At 40.3% G+C, this 22,086-nt stretch overlaps 1 protein-coding gene and 1 non-coding gene across 2 annotated transcripts in view; both read right to left on the minus strand.

Annotated features, from left to right (window-relative positions):
* The window catches only part of dnah10 (dynein axonemal heavy chain 10), a 42,184-nt gene extending 23,383 nt beyond the window's left edge, over positions 1–18,801 (minus strand). The window contains exons 1-31 of the mRNA XM_028995967.1: positions 18,520–18,801; positions 18,345–18,437; positions 15,881–16,014; positions 15,485–15,593; positions 14,330–14,445; positions 14,017–14,230; positions 13,774–13,934; positions 13,435–13,665; positions 13,000–13,190; positions 11,032–11,230; positions 10,580–10,774; positions 10,338–10,508; positions 10,071–10,247; positions 9,823–9,984; positions 9,572–9,738; positions 8,790–8,941; positions 8,304–8,468; positions 7,662–7,869; positions 7,282–7,438; positions 6,075–6,554; positions 5,299–5,457; positions 5,069–5,185; positions 3,630–3,732; positions 3,361–3,539; positions 2,965–3,176; positions 2,733–2,889; positions 2,001–2,234; positions 1,680–1,802; positions 1,362–1,595; positions 488–711; positions 121–390 (exon numbers count right to left, since the gene is read on the minus strand). Coding sequence (XP_028851800.1) covers positions 121–390; positions 488–711; positions 1,362–1,595; positions 1,680–1,802; positions 2,001–2,234; positions 2,733–2,889; positions 2,965–3,176; positions 3,361–3,539; positions 3,630–3,732; positions 5,069–5,185; positions 5,299–5,457; positions 6,075–6,554; positions 7,282–7,438; positions 7,662–7,869; positions 8,304–8,468; positions 8,790–8,941; positions 9,572–9,738; positions 9,823–9,984; positions 10,071–10,247; positions 10,338–10,508; positions 10,580–10,774; positions 11,032–11,230; positions 13,000–13,190; positions 13,435–13,665; positions 13,774–13,934; positions 14,017–14,230; positions 14,330–14,445; positions 15,485–15,593; positions 15,881–16,014; positions 18,345–18,437; positions 18,520–18,748 — 5,723 coding nt within the window. The 5' untranslated portion in view covers positions 18,749–18,801. The remainder of the gene's footprint in view (positions 1–120; positions 391–487; positions 712–1,361; positions 1,596–1,679; positions 1,803–2,000; positions 2,235–2,732; positions 2,890–2,964; positions 3,177–3,360; positions 3,540–3,629; positions 3,733–5,068; positions 5,186–5,298; positions 5,458–6,074; positions 6,555–7,281; positions 7,439–7,661; positions 7,870–8,303; positions 8,469–8,789; positions 8,942–9,571; positions 9,739–9,822; positions 9,985–10,070; positions 10,248–10,337; positions 10,509–10,579; positions 10,775–11,031; positions 11,231–12,999; positions 13,191–13,434; positions 13,666–13,773; positions 13,935–14,016; positions 14,231–14,329; positions 14,446–15,484; positions 15,594–15,880; positions 16,015–18,344; positions 18,438–18,519) is intronic.
* Positions 2,512–2,614, minus strand: LOC114800200 (U6 spliceosomal RNA). The gene has a single exon (XR_003751352.1). It is a non-coding gene; the product is annotated as a U6 spliceosomal RNA (small nuclear RNA).
* Positions 18,802–22,086: the final 3,285 nt, after the last annotated feature.

The raw sequence follows: 22,086 nt of genomic DNA on the forward strand, positions 1-22,086 counted from the left end.
GCATGCTATAATCAGACTGTTAGAGCGCACAGCATTTTTGAGGTCACGCGGAACAGGTCACACCAATTGTGATGAACGGGATATTCATCACAATTCACTCCTTAATAAAGAGTTTCTTACCTGTCCCTCACAAAGCTGTCCACAATGTCCCTTGCATGAACATCAATGATAAGGACAGTGTTGATCTTGCGACGGTCATTCCTCTTCATAGGTTGTGTGATGCGCGTCACCAGATCATCAATCTGCTGGTGCATCTTTTTGGCGTAATTCTTCATTGCTCGACCGTCACCATTTTTCACCTGGTTAAAGGCATCTTCCACCTCCCATGTCCACCATACCTGGCTGCCTGCGAGTACCACCATGCCTTGGTAATCCATCATCCAGTCGACCCTTGACAAGACAGGCAATGAAGACTGGGTTGGGAACCACTGGTGAATACGATGTTTGTTAACTGCTGAAGCCTGTATTTTTACTACTTCAATCACACCTGCTCTTCAAGTGACAATAGTAAAAAATAGCCTCTTTTGTGATGAGCCTGTTGGTTCTCCTCATTTCAAGCAGGACTGCGGTCATCCAGTCTTCCACTCGTCCTTCTGCTGGCACAGGCTGTCGGAGCTCCATCACCTCCTCCTCTGCAGACACCAGCGCCTGCACCACCGACTCCCCATTGGCTCCCTTGTTGAAGCGAAGTGATGCTATGTTGTCATACATCTGTAGGTTAGAGTTTGGTTTAGTAAAGTGATTTAGCTGATGAAGTGGTAGCAGTTGTTTAAACCATAAACTTCCTAACAAAATGTAACATATAAATTTGATTGATTTACGGCTCCCCTGTCATATGCTTTCTGCCAATATGAGCTTTTGATTGATTGACATTGACTGGTGGGTTGTGCAAAGACTTCTGTGTATTTAAAAGGGGTGTGAGCCAAGATCTGCGTTTGAACCAGTGTTATATCTAGTGTAATGTGGATTAATCCTATACCTTACATTTTCAAACATCCTTCACATTTCATTCAACAATAAAAATTGTTCCTGGACTTCATAGCGTCTACAACACTGCATCGGTCAGTGTAACAGTGTAACAAAAGTGTTACTCAACTGCCTTGAGGAAAAGGAAAAGGGATGGATAAGAGAAAAAAGATTATCAAAGAGCTGTCAATCAATCAAAAGATCATTCTGACAGAAAGCATATGACAGGGGGTAATAAACTGCTAATAAAGTGGTTCAAAAACAATGTCTCTAAAATCCTGGTCATTTAATGGTCTGTGTTGGGCTATTCAGAAGGCGTCTGTCATTGCTCACATGACTTAGTACATAATACATGACCGTAAATAAATTGACATGCTTTAGTGAGAACTAGTCACCTTAATCATGTGTTCCTGCACACAAGATGGCTCACTGCTTCCAAGAATGCTGAGTAACTCATCGTCCGAGATGAAAAAGAACCGTGGAAAGGCATTTCGCTTAGAGTCAAGGTACTCGTTGAGGCTTTTCTGGCAGCGCTCTAGCCCATCACTCAGGTTCTGCAGCTCAGACAGGCGGTTTGGCACCAGGCAGCATCTCTTAATGACCGGGTCCCTTGCTGTGTCATTCATGATCTAGTCAACATCAGCAGAGGTATCATTGTGAGATATTAAAGATTGTTACCTGTTAGCTCTTTTAAGCCACATATACTGTATGACCTTTTTGAACTGTGCATCAATGTGGTCAAATTTCTTGGCCTCTTCAGGTAGCTGAAAACGGATGTCTCCTCCAATGAAGATGCTCTCCAAGTACATCCACTTACGCTGCACCACCATCCAAACCTAAGATATCAGAAAGAAATGTATGAGTAGTGTCAGCACTGATGAGCTGGTAATATTAGAGTTGCAGTCTTTTAAGCACAGAGAGCCACCCTTTCCTATGTAACCCAACCATAAAATGAAAAACCTATTCATAACTGTATTATATCCACCCTATTATTTAGCATTGCTTTCTATAATAACTTTTATCCCAGCACTAACCTCGATGACCTCACTTATATGCGACAGGTTCTTTTCCCACTGATGTACAGTGGCCAGGAAAGGCCCCACAAAGCGGCTGCTGGCCATGCCCTGCAGGTTCATGGAATTGTCATCCAGACTCTGAAGAATGTCTTCAACTGCACCGAGAATGGAGCCGCGCTCTTGTGAGCCCTTAAAGTAGCGCTGCAAAGTGAATGTCATGTTTTCCCATGTGCTCACCACCTCCTTCACTGCCTGAAAAGTAAAGTAAAGTGAGTAAAGAGAAGTGATTGTCACATGTGATACACAGCAGCACAGCACACGGTGCACACAGTGAAATTTGTCCAATGCATTTAACCCATCACCCTGAGTGAGCAGTGGACAGCCATGACAGGCGCCCGGGGAGCAGTGTGTGGGGACGGTGCTTTGCTCAGTGGCACCTCAGTGGCACCTTGGCGGCTCGGGATTCGAACGGCAACCTTCTGATTACGGGGCCGCTTCCTTAACCGCTAGGCCACCACTGCCCCAAAAAAAATATATGGAACGCTTCGCGAATTTGCGTGTCATCCTTGCGCTGGGGCCATGCTAATCTTCTCTGTATCGTTCCAATTTTAGTATATGTGCTGCCGAAGCACAAAAACAGAACACACAGCCTTAGATTTTACTCAGACATGTGCTGCAGTAGCATTAAGAAAATTTGCATTTGCATTTTGATTTGGTTATTTAAAGATAACCAGTGCCAGCTCTGCTTGCCTTCTCGATGCTCAGTTCTTTCACAGCTGACGTGACAATTTCTCCGATCACAGTGCCGTGCTTGTGGAGCTCCATTGCGAACATGTTCTGCAGAGTGAACGTATCTGGGTTCATCTCAAATTTTGTTTCAGTGCGCTGCATTAACTCCTTCCAGTGTCTGTTAAAAAACAAGAGTTTTTTACCTGATAAATAGCAAACTGAATATAAGGCAGCAACAGAAGGTGCTACTTGCCTGTCTCTCAGGGCCTCGTTCTTTAAGTCCAGCAGCAGTGGCAGTGATTCCTTAAACTCCTTCATGTTTCTGTCCAGAAAGAAGGCCACAGGAAAGGACCGCACATCTTTGGGAAGCTTACGCAAACATTTAATGAAGCTATCAATGCCATCCTGCAACAGCTGGATGTTCAAGTTCGCCCAGAGAATCTGAGACCATTCGGACTTAGCTGCCTGAAAGAAACGCATAACCCACAAACAAATGAGTTTTGCATTGCCTTTCATATATAAAATAAAGGCATCATGATTAATGACTTTAGACCAGCACTTCCTTAGAGTGACTGAACGTTGAAGAAATGTAGCATGCTAACACAGAATGTTAAAGGAGCTTTTCCAAACGCTCCTAACACACTCTTACCTTCTGGGCTTTGTAGATCTCGTAGATCTTTCTCAGGCCTTGCATCTCTTTCTGCACACTGAGTACCTCAGGGTACAGGGTGATGGAGAGGTCAAACAGCTTCTCTGCATTTACCAGTTCCTGTCGAGTCGCCTCCATCTCGGCCAATTCCACCTCATAGGTCTCCATGACTTTAAGTCCTGGATAAAATAAAGCAAAATAAAGAGGTTGACCTGTCAACAAGAAGCACAGAAAAGTAGCAAATATTTAAGCTGACTTATCTCCAGCACCTTTTTCCAGGTTGTCCCCAACTGCTCCTGGCCCATGCATATTAAAGCTTTCTGCAAATATGCCAAGTTCTTGCTTGTACTTGGCTACTTGATTCTTTGTAATCTGATAAAAGGGGAGGAAGTTGGACACGTTTTTAAAAGTTTTATTAGCACGGTTTTCTGGATGTGGAGTAGGTGCTAAGGTAGGTGCTACATTCTACTAATATCACAAGTTCTGTTATAATGGTTTGGTTTCTGTTATAAGTCTTTGTTATAATGGTTTGGACCAATCAATTCAGGTTGTGCACATATTTTTTGGGTGCCTAACTTATTTTCAATTTATTCATTTATCAACCTTGACAAATTGTTGTTGTAGTAATTATTGTTTTTACCTTAATATAGAAAATTGGAGATTATAAATATTGTTTTAAGACAGGCCAAATCAAATCATGTTTTTTTTTAACTACTTGCTAATTATTATTCTAGCATCAGTCTTGTTCAGGGAGGGAGGGAACAGGAAGGCATAACCTTGATACACTAGTCACTTTGGTTTCACGTTCTCTTGCCTAGTATTCATTTATGTAGATGCTATAATTCTTGCTAAGGAGCTAGACCACAAACTAGGAAATGTCCTCTTAACCCAGTTTTAGTAGTCTCAACAATCTTACAGCAAGCACAGCATATAGTGATATCACAAAATGTTTCCTCTGCATTTAACCAATAATTCTTAGTGAGCAGTGGGTAGCCATGAAAGCCGCCCGGGAGCAGTGTGTGGGGACAGGGACCTTAGTTAGCTGCTAGGCCACCCCTGCCCATCCCTTTTACATTTACATTTACAGCATTTATCAGACGCCCTTATCCAGAGCGACTTACAACCAGTAGTTACAGTCTCCTGAAGCAACTTAGGGTTAAGTGGAGGCCTTAGGGTTAAGTGGTGGCCTACAGTCTCCTGAAGCAACTTAGGGGAAGTGGTGGCCTAGCGGTTAAGGAAATGGCCCCGTAATCAGAAGGTTGCCGGTTCAAATCCTGATCTGTCAAGGTGCCACTGAGGTGCCACTGAGCAAAGCACCGTCCCCACACACTGCTCCCCGGGCGCCTGTCATGGGTTAAATGCATTGGACAAATTTCACTGTGTGCACCGTGTGCTGTGCTGCTGTGTATCATGTGACAATCACTTCACTTTAAGTGTCTTTCTCAGGGACACAATGGGAGTAAGGGGGATTCGAACCCGGGTCTTCTGGTTCATAGGCGAGTGTGTTACCCACTAGGCTACTACCACCCAGAAGTTCAAAGATAATGTATGTAAATAGATCTTTATATAGGTCTGGAAGATTTACAATGATCTATAATAGCAACACTGCACTTCTTAGGATTTCCTTTTCATTTATAAGGATGAAAAAAATAATCCTAAATTTTAAGGAGTGACAAATAACACTGAAAGCTCAGTTTGTAGTTCTTACCTCAGTGAAGGTCTTCTTTACTTCGCCCAGACTTCTATCCACTTCTTTGGACTCAGAAAGAAGGTTGTCCCAGAGCTCAACAATATTTGCAGAGAGCTCCAGCTCATCTGATGGAGCCTTGAATAAACAAGAAGAATATTAAAGTTCATACACTACTTTCTCCTTTAAACCATCCCACTTAACTGCATGTCAGAAAATTACAGCTTTAGACATAGATTGAGAGTTCTCACCTTCACATTGTACATTGACATGGTCCTGTATCTCTCTTGGATGTCAAGATAACTCATCTCTACATCTAAAGACATGTCTCTGATGTTAGAGATGGTGTCCAGGACAAACTTCAGATCCTCCAAGGTTTCATGACCTCTCTTCAGATTTTCTGACAATTGCTTTTTACAGTAAAGTAGTTTAGGATAAAGTAAACCGAGTTAAGCATTCACATCACTGTTCTATATTACAGTCATGCTCAATGTAAAAGTCATAATAACATAACTATGCCTTGTCTTGTCTCACTCATTTTACTAAAGGAAGTCTTCAGAGTTTTACTGTATAATAATAGTCTGTCTTTAGTCCAACTGTTTTAGCCCCTTGTTTTTTGGCATTTTTACACATTTTCATGAGTGTAAACACAGTTTGTCATTGCACTTCCACACCATGACAGAAAGACAGAGTACAAAGGTGCACACAACAAAATAATCACCAAGAGAGGCAACACTGGACAACTACAATATGCAGTGTGGCATTATTCTTATTATATATGTACAAATAGTGAGTAAAAAATTATTTGTATATGAACTGTGAGGAAATCTCTTTGTTAAACTTTGTGTTTATGTGTTTGTGTGTGTGGCTATTTGTGTAAAGAAAATCAGTAAAAAAAAATTATAAACTAAACTTAACATTAGCAACTTCATGATTTCTTTAGTTATTTCAATAATTAAATGTCATTTTTGACCCTAAATCGGCTGAGTCACAATGAAAGCGGATCTGTATAAACATATAAACTCACCAGCAGTTTGCTATGTAGGCTATCGAGGTCCTCCCTGGCTGACTTGTTGAGCAGCGTGCCCAGTGAACTGATCCAGGCCTGGGCCTTCTCCTGTACAGTGTGAGCAAGCAGCTCCAGATTCAACTGTATGATATGCACATCCTTGGTCAGTGGCTGCTGTGCCACATCTTTCTTAATGCGGGCATAGGACTGCAGCTTTTCGTCATACATTACACAAGAGGGTCGCCTAGCAGCAAACTTTTCAACAACAATAGCCCTGTCCATCTTCCAGAGCAGACGGAAGCGCAACCACCGTCTCAAGTAATGGACAGACATATTGAGCAGACGCTGGACAGTCTGAGACAAAGCCATGGCACCTTCATTGACCTGAGGGTACTGGCACACATCACTGTAATACGTAAACACCATCGGCTCATCTTCACCGTCCATTTGCTGTGGTGGACACTCAATGCAGGTTCCATGCATCCAGCGCACAAATCTCTGACAAGAAGAATAGAACAAAGACCTTTTGGCATTAAACATTTAGAATTAATGCTTATATATTACGCTTTTTTTTCTATCAGTGCAAACAAATCATATGGTAGTGGGTAGCCTAGTGGGTAACACACTTGCCTATGAACCAGAAGAACCCCACTTACTACCATTGTCTCCCTGAGCAAGACACTTAACCCTGAGTGTCTCCAGGGGGACCGTCCCTGTAACTACTGATTGTTAGTCGCTCTGGATAAGGGCGTCTGGTAAATGCGTTAAATGTACAAACAATAGAGCGGGCTGAACAATTCAGGAGTGGACACATAATCTGTCTGTGTCATGACTGAGGCCTGGATGAGGAAATGGATGGGGAGCAGGACACTATAAGAAAAAGGGACAAGGGCCACAAAAGGATCTGAAATCAACCCAAAGCCGTCTGTCCAAAGACAGGAGCAAAACAAACAAAAAGTCTTGTCCATGTTAATGCAGCTGCGCTGCCTGGGTGCCAACTGACTGCTCGTATGAAGTCCTGATCAATCCAGCCTCATTGGTTTCAGATTGGATTGACTAGGACTCCATAGTCAGGTGCACTGACACCAGCTGTGTATGCCCAGCAGCCTCTGGGCATCACAGTCTGTCTATCACTCATCACAGAAGGGAGCAGGAAAACACATCATATACATATAGAATAATTACCGTGTCAAATTCAATAAAAAAATATATATAATCCCCTTACCTTGGTGCTTTCAACACAGTCTCGGACACACTGCATAATCAGCTTATACACTTCATTATATTTTGGTTCCAGCACTATGTCCGGGGCGGACAGAATTGCATCGATTTGGAAAAGAGGATTGTTCCCAGTCAGGGACTTGTTGAAAGAAGAGAGGTTCCTGTGAAGCCGACAGGTTGAGGGAACTGAATGATGTTTTTATGTGCGTTCATAGCCATTGCTGATCAGCGTTGAAGAATCATTAGCATTAGCATTGATTATGAACTACACATTTTCAGATGTTGATTAAAAAATATTTTCTGAAAAATGTTTTAATTTTCAAACAGTATTGCTGTTTAAGTAAATATTTGTTTAGGATTAGCTCTATGACTCTATGACCTCACCTGAGTAGCATCTTGATAAGGGAGTCGAAAACCTTGCGCTCCCAGTAGGCGTAATATGGAGCCATGTGCTTGGCTTTGCCAGTGCTGGTCTGCAAGATGAGGCTCTCCATCTTGGTGAGAAGTGGCCCAATGGCTGTGTACCTCCCGCTGAGTACATTCACATCCTTCATCCTCTCCATCTCAATGAGCTCACAGAATTCTTTCACCCCTGAAGCACAGACAGTGTTGTAGCTTAAACAGCTACGCAGTGACTGTGTTTGTGTTGTAGTATTTATGTTATACAGAATGGATCATACAGTGCCACCAGAAAGTATTCACACCAAGTCCCTTCCACTACGATTATTCAGTTTGGTCGGGTGGCCAGATCTAGGGAGGGTCCTGGTGGTTCCAAACTCCTTCCATTTCCAAATAATAGACAGTCCTCTTTGGGACCTCAATTGTCAACTGTGAGACCTCATATATACAAGTGTGTGCCATTCCACATCATGTGCAGTCAACAGAAATTATGACAGGTAGACTCAAATTAATTGATAAGAGCATCTCAAGGATGATCAGTGAAAATTAATTGTCTTACCAAAGCGTGTTCTAATGTTTGAGTGGCACTGTATTATCTGTGCTATGATAAAAAAAACACACAAGTACCAGGTAAGTGTCCAGTTTTGTCTGGTGTTGGGAGCTTGAATAAATTGACAGTTTCCATCGACAAAAGCTTGGCCTCAATGTCCCTGGCATTCTTCTGAATCTGGTTGAGAAGGGATTCAAACTTTGAGGCAGCCTGATTTCCTCGAGTAATAAATTCAGGGATACCTGAAATAAACAAAGGTTTTTATATTATTTTCATGTCTGGGTTTTTTCACTGTCTTAGATTAAAGGTACTGTAAATGTAAATTGTACAATTGTACAGGGGCAGTGGTGGCGTGTGGCATTGGGCAGTGGTGGTGAGGTACACTGAGCAAAGTACTGTCCCCACACAGTGCTCCCCATGGCTGCCCACTGATCATCAAGGGTGATAGATTAAAAGCAGAGGACACATTTAGTTGTGTCACTATGTGCTGTGCTGCAATGTTTCACAATGACAATCACTTCACTTTCAATGTGCATGATATTCAGTGTGAAATAACCATATACCCAGTGCATTCCAGTTGAGTCTTCTACAGCCAGGCCACAGGACATTCCTGAGCTCACAGATCTGCTCTGACAGCAGCAAGTACTCAGCATCATTCAGGCTGTCTACTAAAGAGTGATAGCGATTCACCAGGTTCTGCAGGTCATGAGTATATCTGAACAAAGCACACATAGGTCAGCTCTATAAAAAATCCTGAATAACATATCAACATAACCACAAGCATGTGTATGAATGTGTATGCAATAGGAAAAAGTAGGACGTTGATTGCATCTTGATCGCATTAAATCCATCATAAACATTGTCCACTCTTTCTGACATTACATTTTAACTCTTTATGCTTTTGCACAAATAACATTTGGCTGGCATGTTTCTCTGCTGATTATGTATTGGTGCATCTATTCTTATAATAACTTAATTCTCAAAGAGATTTGTATGTGTTTTGTATATCTGTATGCGGTTATTGGTTATGTACGGTTATTTGTAAAAGCTGCTTATGTATTCTTTCTTTATTCAGCCTGATTTTTTTTTATTTATATTTAATAAACAAAACAATGTCTGAAAGCAAAAATAAAAATGCTAAATGATTGAAATTCAATGAAATTAGGAGTTGTTTTGTTTCACTATGTCCTGTCTAACTGTCTAATTCTTTTCCATGGAGTGCTATTTCCACTTTTATATTTGAGATTATGATAAGTATTTGACTATGAAGTGAAGAGAATGGTCTTTCTGATGTGTTAAGTGCATCAAACAAGCAAAGACTCAAGTTGATAGATGTTAGAACTACCTGAGAAACTTATCCTCCTGTAGTGCAATGTTTTGGGCCAATTCAGGGATACTGTAGTCCAGCTGATCCATGTACTTGGTCTCAGTGATGATCTCCTTCAGTTCAGCTGCAAAGTTCACCCTGAAGCGAACGCCCTTTTCAAAGTCTTTCTCAGCACCAGGGGCTAACTGGGAGAATAAATTATTATTCAGAATGAGTAACCACCACTGACTTTGGGTGATAGATATTTAACTAAATGTGTTTGAACTGACCTCTAAAGCATCAATGGCATCTCCTGTACTGCTAAAAATGGCCAGGAGAGTTCTTTTCATAAGCAGCGGAAGTTTCTGCTTTGTTTCATCATGCCAGCATTTGTATTTCTCCTGTTCATAGGTTCTCATACATCTTCCAACTGTCAAGTACTTGGTCTTTGCCTGAATCAGAAATAAATAAATAGTTATTTACCATAAATAATTCTTCAGCAAAAAGGGAAAAATATATATACTAGATCACAGAATACCTCTTTGCCCTGTTCACTCTCCAGCATCTCTGGCATCTCTTTAAAACGCATGATGGTGCTTTTAATGCAGTCGAAGAGAAAGCGCTCCCAGTAAATGGCCCCCGCTATGGGCGGGTGGGTCTTAATCAATGGTGGATTATCCTTGTTCTGCACAAATATGCTGTTTATCATGTCAATCTGTGGAGCAAAACACACAACAGATCCACCAATAGCTTACATTCAACAACCGTTTATACAATGATTTGTTAGTATTTATCCCATAAGCACCTCTTTGCAGTACTGGGCCAAGATGTCATTAAATTTCTTCATCATCTGTTTGTTAATAGCGTCTCTTGAGGGGATATTTTTGAACTTGAGCAGCAATTCGAATGCTGCAGTTGCAGATCGCAGTGCCTTGAATGACTGATCGATGAAATTCATGGCTTCTCCCTCAATAGCCTGGATTGAAAAACAGTGATTATAAAAACATATAAAAAGGATCAAAACAGTCATCAAGGTGCATTACTTACCTGGACTTCAGTAATAAAGTCCTGCATGACCATTTTCCAACTACCCATCTTACGGATGCTGAATGGGTCAAAGTTGATCTCCTCAATGGGCACCACCAGGCTGTCCACTCGATGAAGAACCTCATCAATGCGTTTAGGGTCCCCAGTCACAGCCTTTAGCTCTGGGCCAAAAATGTTATAAAACTCCTCCACGGTCTGTCAGTCATTAACACAGAGAAGTGATATGGAAACCAAACCATTTTTATCAGATAAAGTCCTGTGTTCTGGCATCTGTGGCTCTACTATGTACAGTATATACAAAATAAACACAATATAAAATAAATTTTAATCATTCAGTGAATACATTTTAAAAATGTATTATGTTCTCTGGTGCCTATTTAGCCTTATATACTCAAATCAGTGAAATATTACAATGAATTAAATCAATGTGAGTCACATGACGTGATTCTCACCTGAAGAATGTCATATAGGTCCTGACAGATGGTAGCCATGTAATCTGTCTTTTCAAAGAGCTTTTTTCTGTCAAACTCCCAACGTGAGTCCTGGCCAGAGGCCTCAATCTTGGCCCGCATCTCAAAGTAACTGGTTTTCCACAGATCCAGCACCTTCTTTCCATCCAAAGTTTTGGCCTTTGCTACCTCTCGTTTATCGCTGTTAATTATACAAAACCCTCTTTCATGAGAATATGGAATATATAACTGCTGGTCAAATGTTTTAAAACACCCAAAACCAGTTCTGTGTCTAATTGTTTTCTGAAATGAAATCTAGAATATGATCATAAAATCAAAAGGGATCTTGGAAAGAGGAATTTCCTCAAAAGTCTGAAGAACTCCATTGCCATTTTGTACATGACCAAAATAAATATTGAGTGAAAAATCTTCCAACCAATGTTCTTCCAACCAAATGCCCTCAATCTTTTAAAGCTAGTGATGGTTTGCTATGTTAATACCAATCAATTGAATATTTTTCTGCTCCCTTTATAATTGAAAACATTTCTAACATTTTGCTTATGTAAACTCCTACACAATTCAGAGACTTTTTTAAGGGATAAATTTGTATGTATCCTCTTAAAATTTCTGTATAATATAAATGTCTCAGCTTCAGACCTCTGAGCAGGTAACCAGGTTTTAAAGTTTATTCTCTTCCAATCTGTATTTAACCCATTTAATCCCAAATTTGTTCTGAAAATGTCAGTACATGGATTTTACTTCCGAGAGCTTCCTAATGCAAACATTATGCACTTTATAATATTTTTTTGCTTATGTTGACAATATTTTTAGTTTTATACTTGGACATAATTGAAACAACATAGTCATTTTTTGTATTAAATTTTATAAATTGGTCAATAAAGACTATTTGCACAGTTGAAATCTTAAAAGAAAAGAAGTGTTGACAGTATCCACTAAGCACAGAATAATATGAAATGGTAAATTTTTTTGCGCCCATAACTTTTACTATTGTGCATTTGTGACCATTAAAATATATGTGCCTCTCCGAAGCAAAACATATAAACAGGAGTGCAATTCTCAGCATATTTTAGTAGTAGACCCCTTGAAGACTATATGTACCAAATATGATAGTGTTTTCTATAAATTAAGATATTTTAATTGCCTTCTTTTATAGCACACTGAGGAAGACATTCCCCCTCACAAAGTGGTCTGGTCAGCTGACCTTTCACATTGGTCACATGATCTTGATACCATTTGATCCAGACAGTGTTCTTTTTTTCATTTTAAGTTTAAATTTGTCAACCAGACCCAACAGATAACAATAATAGACCCTCTAGAAGAAGGGAAAATGGGATAACAATCGCCTTCCAAATTGCCCCCTTTGATGGCCAGTGATCCTAATTATGACAGATGGTTCACTATATAAAGATTATATACATTTAATATATTGGTCATTAAAACCCAGCCGTTCTGGTACTCAATATACAGAAGCCCACCTAACACTGACCAGGGTTCCACTGATGTGCTGGGTATGCTGTTAATGTTATCTCATGTTTACCTACCATTTCTATACTGAGACTTTTTTCCATTTTATGTCTAGCTACTCCTTGTTTTCAACACATGTTTTTTCCTGGCATAGTTTGGACTTATCCAGGGATGAACCCCTGATCAACTAGGAGCATACCAGGGGGTACATCATTGTGCTGAAGGATGTTGTGGTAGCAGTTTTTGGTTCAGGGTGCCTCTGAAGTCGCTGGCCCTGGATCCAGTAAAATAATACTCTCAAGGTATGGATCAAATTCCACTGCTGCAGATCAGCTCTAAGTTGTTAACCAGTTTCACCACTTTTTATCATTTTAGGCTTTTCCACTGGCTGAATTTCAATAAAAAAACTGGAATAATTTGGGTGTTCAAAATCTTTTGACCATTAGTGTATGTTATGATATGCAGTTATCATATATCTCAACTCACTTGAAAACCATGTGCACGTTGACAACCCGCGCCACCCGTTCAGACAACTCCCAGGCAATGCGCTCCATGAGGGGCACCATGTGCTCATCTGTGTTGTAATGGCGGGAGATGATCCACACAAAGCGGAGGCTGTTCATCATCTGAGGAATAGTGTCCAGGATCACCCCGAAATCCACCCCACTAACCAGATTCTGTATGCCAGTTAGACAGGGATAAGACACTTTGGTACATGCACTGCACATGCACTGTTGAAAACAAGGGCTCCCTCAAAAGCAAGACAATTGGACAAAAGGTGGATCACTACTTGGGCTGAGCAATAAACATTATGTGATGTGAACATATAATATAAAACCAAATATTGTCACTTTGATGAAAAATTACTTTTTGGGCAGTAATCATTGTTATGTGCTTAGCTTTGCCTTAATTTCTTCCCACCTTAAAATGTCTCTCCAGAGTACTGAGGAACCGCACATTGTCCATGGACTTCAAGTGGAATTTGTTCAACTCATTCACAGTAAGCTCTAGGTTCTGCACAGTCCCTGGGTCTGTGCGGGTCATTACATTCAAAATCTTCTTCACGAGAGGCAATTTCAACTGCTCACTTAGGGCACTTAAGACAGCCGCCCGTTCCCTCCAGAATTCAATCTCGGCCAAAGGACCTGGCGCCTGAGTGGAGAGAAAGTAGCATTTTGTTAACATCTTCCTGTCTTTTGCTTTGTCTGTCTACCTGTCTCTCTATGTCTCTTACGATTTTTCAGTCATTCATAAACACACCTGTGGCTTCTTCTTCTGCTGTTCCTCCATGACAATGGTGACCTGCGCCTGCCAGCTCATCACACATTGCTCAAGTTCCATAACAACCTCAGGAGAGGCCAGTAGCTCCTCAACATCGGGTTTTAGATCCAACTCAGGAATGTGCAGTTTTATTTCACATGCTGCAGAAAAATAATACAGTGGGGTACATTATCTCATATAGGCTGAAAAGCTGGGCTCAGTTCTGTTAAGTCACTACATTACCATCCAGCTGCTGCAGAGTTGTTTCAACGTGACCGAGGAACCTGTGCACACTGTTGAGTAGCTCATCTCGGACTGTGTCTATCCTACGGGGTTCTGCAGGCCTCTGTTCATTGTCAGACGTCCCCTTTCCATTGGTATCCCTGTCATGTGACACCTCACTAACCTGGTAGCCTCCGTCAGTCAGCTGACTTATCGAGAGCATTGGGATGAAAACCTAGAGAGGAAATCAACAGGCAAAAAAATAAACGTGAAAAGCATGTTTTCTGTTTTTTATAGGCCAAGTAGAAAAGGGGTGCACATAAATGCTACTCACATGGTTGAGGACACTTTTCAGAATTTCTAAGGGATGTCCATTAAGCATGCCCATCTCAAGTTGTTTGGGCATTATATTGTTTGCCTCATTTATATCTGCAGGCTCAGTGGTGATTTCTATGTAGAAACAACACATTCATTTTATTAAGCAATTGTAACCCCAATTCCAGAAAAGCTGGATCCTTAACTTTGAATGACATGAAAATTAGAAGACTTTCAAATCATGTGAGCTGATCTTTTATTCACAACATAACATATAACAAATGTTCTCACTTGGAAATTGCTCAGCTTTGACCTAATTTCAAATTTGACTTAACACGATTAGCTATGAAAGGAATGTCCTAGTGAAGCAGAGTCCCTCCAATCTGTGAAAGAGTGTGATAACATTATCATAAGACCTGTACTGGGTGCCCTTGGTCTTCAGGCCCTCAGGCGACACTGCAACACTCATCGGCATGTCAATGACATAACTAAATGACATAACCAGGAATACTTCCAGAAACCACATTCAGTAAACGCAATCGGCTCTGCCATTTGCAAATGCCATCTAAGGTCAAATCTAAGTCAAATTTGAAGATGGTCCAGATGTGGCATTGTGTCCTGTGGGCCAAGACTCATTTGAAATGGACTGTTTCAAACTGGGAAAGTGTACTATTGTCAGACGAATCCAAATTTGACATTCTTGTTGGTAATCATGGACACCATGTCCTCTGGGCTGAAGAGGAGGGAGACCTTCCAGTGAGTTATCAGCTTTCAGTGTTTTTTTTCTTGCATTATTATATGAATAGAAAATGTCAAATTCGACCACAAACTCTTCAGCAACTAGAAAACCTGCCACAGTTTGTATTTTTAAGCATGGTTTTCAACAAAATTGTTTATTCAATTAATAAATATTACTTGGGGACAATGATTTTACACAAGTATGATTGATTATTAGTCTGCTGAATGAATCTTGAACAGTAATTTATTTAATTAGTTCTGTTTGACCAGTACTTGAGTCGTACTCTCTAGTACCCTGTTCAGTGTTCCTAGTTCAGTCACCATTAGCAAATTCACTCAAATATAACACAAATACATACAGACTCTAGGCTGAACAGTCCATCGGTTTTCTGTCTGAGACAATATCTATGTTCAGTCTTTTCAACCCATCACTTACCTTTGGTGTTTTTAAGAAAATGCAGAACATTAGAGTTAACAACATCTTCAGGGAGGTGGTTAACTGCCACATGAAGCTCTGTATGATAAATACTTTGAGTCTCAGTCCTCTGGTGGTGAACAAAAACAAGTATTTAATTTGTTTAGTCTTATTTTTCAGTCAGATATTATCAATAAAAATCATATTAGAATTATGAACATCCATTCTGAGAAATCATGATATAGTACATAAAGGCTTGTTTTTTTTTAACTAGCATGATTTTTCATTTGTCGCACGATTCCTAACTTTTAGTTAAACTATTCTATCATAATAATCATGAATACATATTTCAAGATTTTAAAGATTTTGTAATTGTAATTTAATCTGGCTGGAGTCAGATTTGATTCACTGTCTTACAGAAAGAAGTGGCTTAAACTTGTCCTCAGAGTAGCCCTCACTGCCATGAACCTGGGTGTCTTCAAACCTGGGTGAGGAGTCCCTCTTCGGAGTGGCATAGGATGAGGCCTCAGAATCCCACCCCTTTTTCAGTTCTATGTAGCGTTGAATAAAGAAGTTAAAAACACATTGATATTCATGCCTACACACAATCCTGAAATCATTTCTATGCTGAAGTTACACTTGCATTGAAGAACACAAAAATCTGTACAGGAACATTTATTCATTGTGAGTTTTCATTAGTAATGGTTAACTTTGATACTTTTGGGGACCTTTTGTCATTTTGCACCCCCACTTTGCCAAAACATTAAAATATACTGTTGGTCACGAGACAACATCACAGACCACCACAGGATACTAATTTTCCTAAGAGCACACCTTTTATTGCTCTCATATCGAATCTTAAATGCTGTAGTTAATAACAGGATATGGGGAAATGGGTCATGCCTACTTTGAAGAAAAATTTTAGTGCAGCCCACCAGACATTTACTGTCCTTGCTGTGTATAGTCAGTGACAAACGAACGGAAGACAAGGGGAAATTCCAGAAGAATGGTCAGGTATGAAAACGTGTTAAGGCATAAGGCAAAAAACTATCAAGCAACAAAGGACTACGTCACAATGATGAGTATGTGACAACAAAGATGGCAGGGTGGTGTCATTGTTTCATGGCTAACAGATATCATAACTTTGTTTAGCTGCGGTCAGACAATGAGATTAGAATGTTCGAGGTGGGAATTCTAGTCAGTACATGACAGCAGGTGTCATCCAGGTAGATTGGTTGTGACATTAGGACCATTTTTCTCCAGCAGGAAAGTCCTTGCATGTGGATGGTTTGCCTGTAGTCAGAGGATAAGGGTGCACTGCACAATGAAACCACTGCCTCAGAGCTGCCATTAGAGTGAGTAGTTGGAGCCAATTTGGTAGATCAGGAGGAGTCTCAGCACTTTGGGGACAGGCCAGAGAGACTGCTGTGACTGACCTCATTGTCACAGGTGCTGCATGTCACAGAAAAGTGTCATTCTTGCCGGCATGGTGGAGGCCCTCTTAATGGCCATTAAGTTATGCACAGATAGATGTCTAGTTCATGCTGTCAGGCTGAAGACCACAACACAATTGCAGAATGGAGGGAGCGGGGAAAAACACAAGTTCACAGGACATGCCATTAATAATGTTTGCCCCAGTTGACCAAGGAAGTAACGTTATATCAGCTATCACAGAGGACTATTCTTTTAGGGACACAAATGCACCTAATGACCTAGGTGACTGTTGGTATTCTGTCCACATATGACATATTATTTTCTTGCTTAGATGGGGAGAGATTTGCATTTATATTCTTTTTAAATACTAATACTGTAATAAAGTGCATATACTTTTACATTACTTGTGTTTATTGTTTATTGGATCAATCTAACCTTTATGCAAAAAAATTACAAAGCATTTGGGGGTTCTTTTTCTAACTTCGTTCACTGTTTCACTATGGAAATTGCTTTGGGGTTCCAATGACACAGCATCTATCAGAGACAGACTGGTTGAGCAGTGGAGGGTCCCGCCCCCTTCTTATTACCACAGGTTGACTGCCCCAAACTCGTCATTCTCACTTTCTTGAGGAGAATGCATGCAAATTCTCCTGGAGACTAGCTTGAATGTTCTCAGATGGACTGTCAAGGACTGCCACCAAACGCTGTGTTGCTGAGACGCTGTACAGTGTGCAGCCATTCCATACTCCATGGAATACAAAAAAGTAAAAAGTAAAGTGATTGTCACATGTGATACACAGCAGCACAGCACACGGTGCACACAGTGAAATTTGTCCTCTGCATTTAACCCATCACCCTGAGTGAGCAGTGGGCACCCATGACCGGCGCCCGGGGAGCAGTGTGTGGGGACGGTGCTTTGCTCAGTGGCACCTCAGTGGTACCTTGGCGGATCGGGATTCGAACCGACAACCTTCTGATTACGGGGCCGCTTCCTTAACCGCTAGGCCACCACTGCCCCATAAATACACGGTAGTTAATCACCGATATAACTGTATTTGTCATGAAAGCCTGGACAGCATCGCTTTCCGGAGGTGGAACCTGAACGCAGCGGGTCACTTCCTGGGCCAGGTGCTGGACATTGCACAATTTGTTTAGTTTTTGTTTTACTTTGTCACTTTATACTTTGACCACCTATTTGCACACCTTCACCCTACCCGTTACACATATTTTATGTTTTAGGTTAATGACATAAAGGTGTAATATTTGGTTATGTTTGCAATACTTGCATATTGGTTCATTGTATACTTGCAATATTTGCAATACTGTGGCTTGTATGTGACAAATAAAATTTGAATTTGATTTAACTCTTAAAAAACTTCTGTATGTTCTTGATTATGTAAGTAATTTATTAACATGAACTAAAATATAAAGAGTAAAGTTAACTCACTCTGTGCTTGGGACATCCCAGTTTCAGAACCTGGAGTTTCACTGAGGGCTTTCCCAATGTCCACCTCATCTTCTGCAACCTCCTCCAAGGGGTCTTCATGTCGGGCACATGACAGGGATTAAACTGGTCCTGTTCCCACCGCCTAACTAACTACCACGACGAGGCCGCCGCTCACCAGTTAGCACCTCCACCATCACTTCTTCTTCCCTCAGGCGCTTGTAGAAGAAGAGCGCCGCCGCGGCCTCCTCCTCCTCTTCCGTCACCTCGTTCAGGAAGCGGCCGATTTTCTGCTCCTCCTCTCCGTCCCCGCGGCTCAGCAACTGCTCGAACGCGCCCGGCGGCAGGCGCAACGCGGCGTCCACCCTCCGCCGCATCCACTCCACCCGCGGGTCCTCCAGAGACATCCTCCGGTCCCCCTCTTCAGCAGGAGCGACGCTGAAACCGCCCGGCGCTTCCCGGCGCGTGTTTGGGTTTCCATGGCGACGGTCCCAGCCCCTCCCTCCCGGGTCCGCCCCTCCCCTCTCCCTGTAACAACTACAGTTATATTTAGTAATAATGAGAACATTTCGTGAATGGACAGGTGGTATCATCTCACGGTTTGACCCCGGAATCCACTGAGCTCCTGAGAGCCATCCCATTCTTTCATTGAACCTCCAGTTAAAGCAGAATATCTTCAATGCAGAAGCATTCATCTCTCCTTGGGGTGATGAGGATGCTGAAATGACACTTTCATTTTCAGTCAACACAGAAACCGACGTTAGTCATTTAAATGCATCAATCAAAACACTGGTTTAAGATAGGTGACTTTACTTTACTTTACTTAACTTTTATCCAAAGCAACTTACAAGAGGAGGACACCAGCAATTCTCATTCGGTTTCTATAGATTTTAAGTTACAAAAATAAAGAGCCCTGATGAGGCCTAACTTGTCAGGAAAAGAACATGGTAGGAAATTGTTAAGAGCTAGACTAATTAGTAGTAATAATTATATACTTTATGTCAAAAATGATTGATGGCATATCTGTATGAGGAAAAAGCGCGTTATTTATGACCATCTACCCTTCTACATTCAAGCCTTCTCCACCGGACACTGTGCGCGTAATTTATGGCCTTCTCCCTTTCTGCCTTCTCCATCGGACCCTGCGCGTAATTTATGACCTCCTTCCATCCTTCCCCCTTCGGACATCTGTTATGTAAGACAAGTATGTTCCCGCGATGTCCATTCTTACATAAACACTTAGACAGGTTTTAAAAACAGATGTCTTACCACTTTGTTTACAAACTATGGCTGTTGTGGAGGTGTTATAAGCCAGCATACCATTACCTCTTTCTCGCAAACACTGAATCAACGTGTGACATACAAATCTCACACACACCTTAGAACGTTCTTTTAAAACAGAAACCTTATTTTAAGTGTATGGTTTTACTCAACTACTGTTTCAGTGTTTAACACGTTTAAACACAATACTTACACAGACTTATTTTAAAAATACAAACGCATACTCTATTCATATACTGACTGAAATATGGTAGAACCCCCATTTTGTATGTAGGAAGTATCACAGCACCTTCTGGCCCCACTCTATTGCTCACTCCCTTGTGTCGCATTACAGATGTCATATACACTTAGACTAACTTTTAAAACATGTTTCCTTATCACTTGTTTACAAGTTGTTTTCAGTCGTTTTTTTCCAAAAGATACATCACACAATGGTATGTAGGAGGCATCACACCACTGACACGCACACACACACACGCGCGCGCACACACACACACACACACACAGACTTTTTCTTTTTCTTGCTAAAATAAAACTAATAACACTGTTTTATGAACAAACCTTTCTCACAGAAACGTTAACAAACTATAATTTCTATTTAATTGAACCACACACAGACTTCTGTTTATCAAACTGATTTATTTATGAACATGAAAAAACTTCTCAAATCCTACTTTAAAACCACTATTCTTTTTAATCATGTTTTTTTTTTTTTTTTTTTCCACTTTGGATTATGTAATGATAATATTGAAAAATATACCTACACACTTCTAACCACTTTTTGTAGTTGTTGTAGTTCACATCAGACATATATATATTTTAGACACGATTTTTAATTTTATTATCAAGTAACTTTCTCAAAATTTCTAAATAAATTTCTTATGTTAACAATTTCATATTTTCTAAAATCGTATCAAGGGGTCTGATTTTTAGAGAGGGGGGTTGCGACTTTTAGGGCTATAATATCAAGAATTTAAAGTTTCAGTTATTTTTTTCTACAGTATATTTGTATTTTTTTAAACCTTCTGATGCTGAAGGGCTTCACTGTTCATAGATTTACTATTTGTATGATTGACACACAACACACACACACACACACACACACACACACATACAGAAAACAGACTTTTTCTTTTCCTTGCTAAAATAAAAACTAATCGTCACGCTGTTTATGAACAAGCCAGAGGTATTTCATTTATGGTTTTCAGATGATATGACACACAAAACGTTAATAAACTATAATTTTTATTTAGTTGAACCATACACAGGCTTTTGTTTATCAAACTGATATATTTATGATCATGAACATTTTTTTTTCAAGATTCTTTTCAGAAAATAAAATCCTACATTATTAACAATGTTAATTTCCTCTGAAACTATCCCAGCTTGTGACCGCTCCTCATTGGCAGTAACAAGGTCTTCACCACCCAGCAGATAACCAACTACTATTTAGTGCTCGCTTGAAACTGATGTTTGCAAAAATGACCATTGTTGGTGGTTTACGACCCCTCACATCAATGACACAGACCCACAGTTCACACATCCTTAGACTATCTTTTAAAACAGAAACCTTGTTTTTCACTCAAGGTTTTAACTCAACCATCAGTCATTTTCCAAAAGATACATCACATAATGGTATGTAGGAAGCATCACACCATTGACACAGGACATAACCTGTACACACACACACACACATACACAAACAGACTTTTTCTTTTCCTTGCTAAAATAAAACTAATCATAATGCTGATTTATGAACATGCCTGAGGTATTTCATCTATGGTTTTCAGATGATATGACACACAAAACGTTAATAAACTATAATTTTTCTTTAGTTGAACCATACACTGATTGATAATGAATAAACAAACAATGAATTACATAATGTTTTTAACACCTTCTGTTTTTCTACGAAAAGGTTTTAAGGTGCAGTAGGACTTTTATCAAACTGATATATTTATGAACATGAAAATGTTGTATTTTTTTTTCAAGATTCTTTTCAGAAATAAAATCCTACATTTATTAACAATGTTAATTTCCTCTGAAACTATCCCAGCTTGTGACCGTTCCTCATTTGCAGTAACAAGGTCTTCACCACCCAGCAGATAACCAACTACTATTTAGTGCTCGCTTGAAACTGATGTTTGCAAAAATGACCATTGTTGATTGTTTACGACCCCTCACATCAATGACACAGACCCACAGTTCACACACCCTTAGACTATCTTTTAAAACAGAAACCTTGTTTTTCACTCAAGGTTTTAACTCAACCATCAGTCATTTTCCAAAAGATACATCACATAATGGTATGTAGGAAGCATCACACCATTGACACAGGACATAACCTGTACACACACACACACACACATACACAAACAGACTTTTTCTTTTCCTTGCTAAAATAAAACTAATCATAATGCTGATTTATGAACATGCCTGAGGTATTTCATCTATGGTTTTCAGA

The sequence above is a fragment of the Denticeps clupeoides genome, chromosome 11 (assembly GCF_900700375.1).
Source record: "Denticeps clupeoides chromosome 11, fDenClu1.1, whole genome shotgun sequence".
In the NCBI taxonomy this organism is placed as follows: Eukaryota; Metazoa; Chordata; class Actinopteri; order Clupeiformes; family Denticipitidae; genus Denticeps; species Denticeps clupeoides.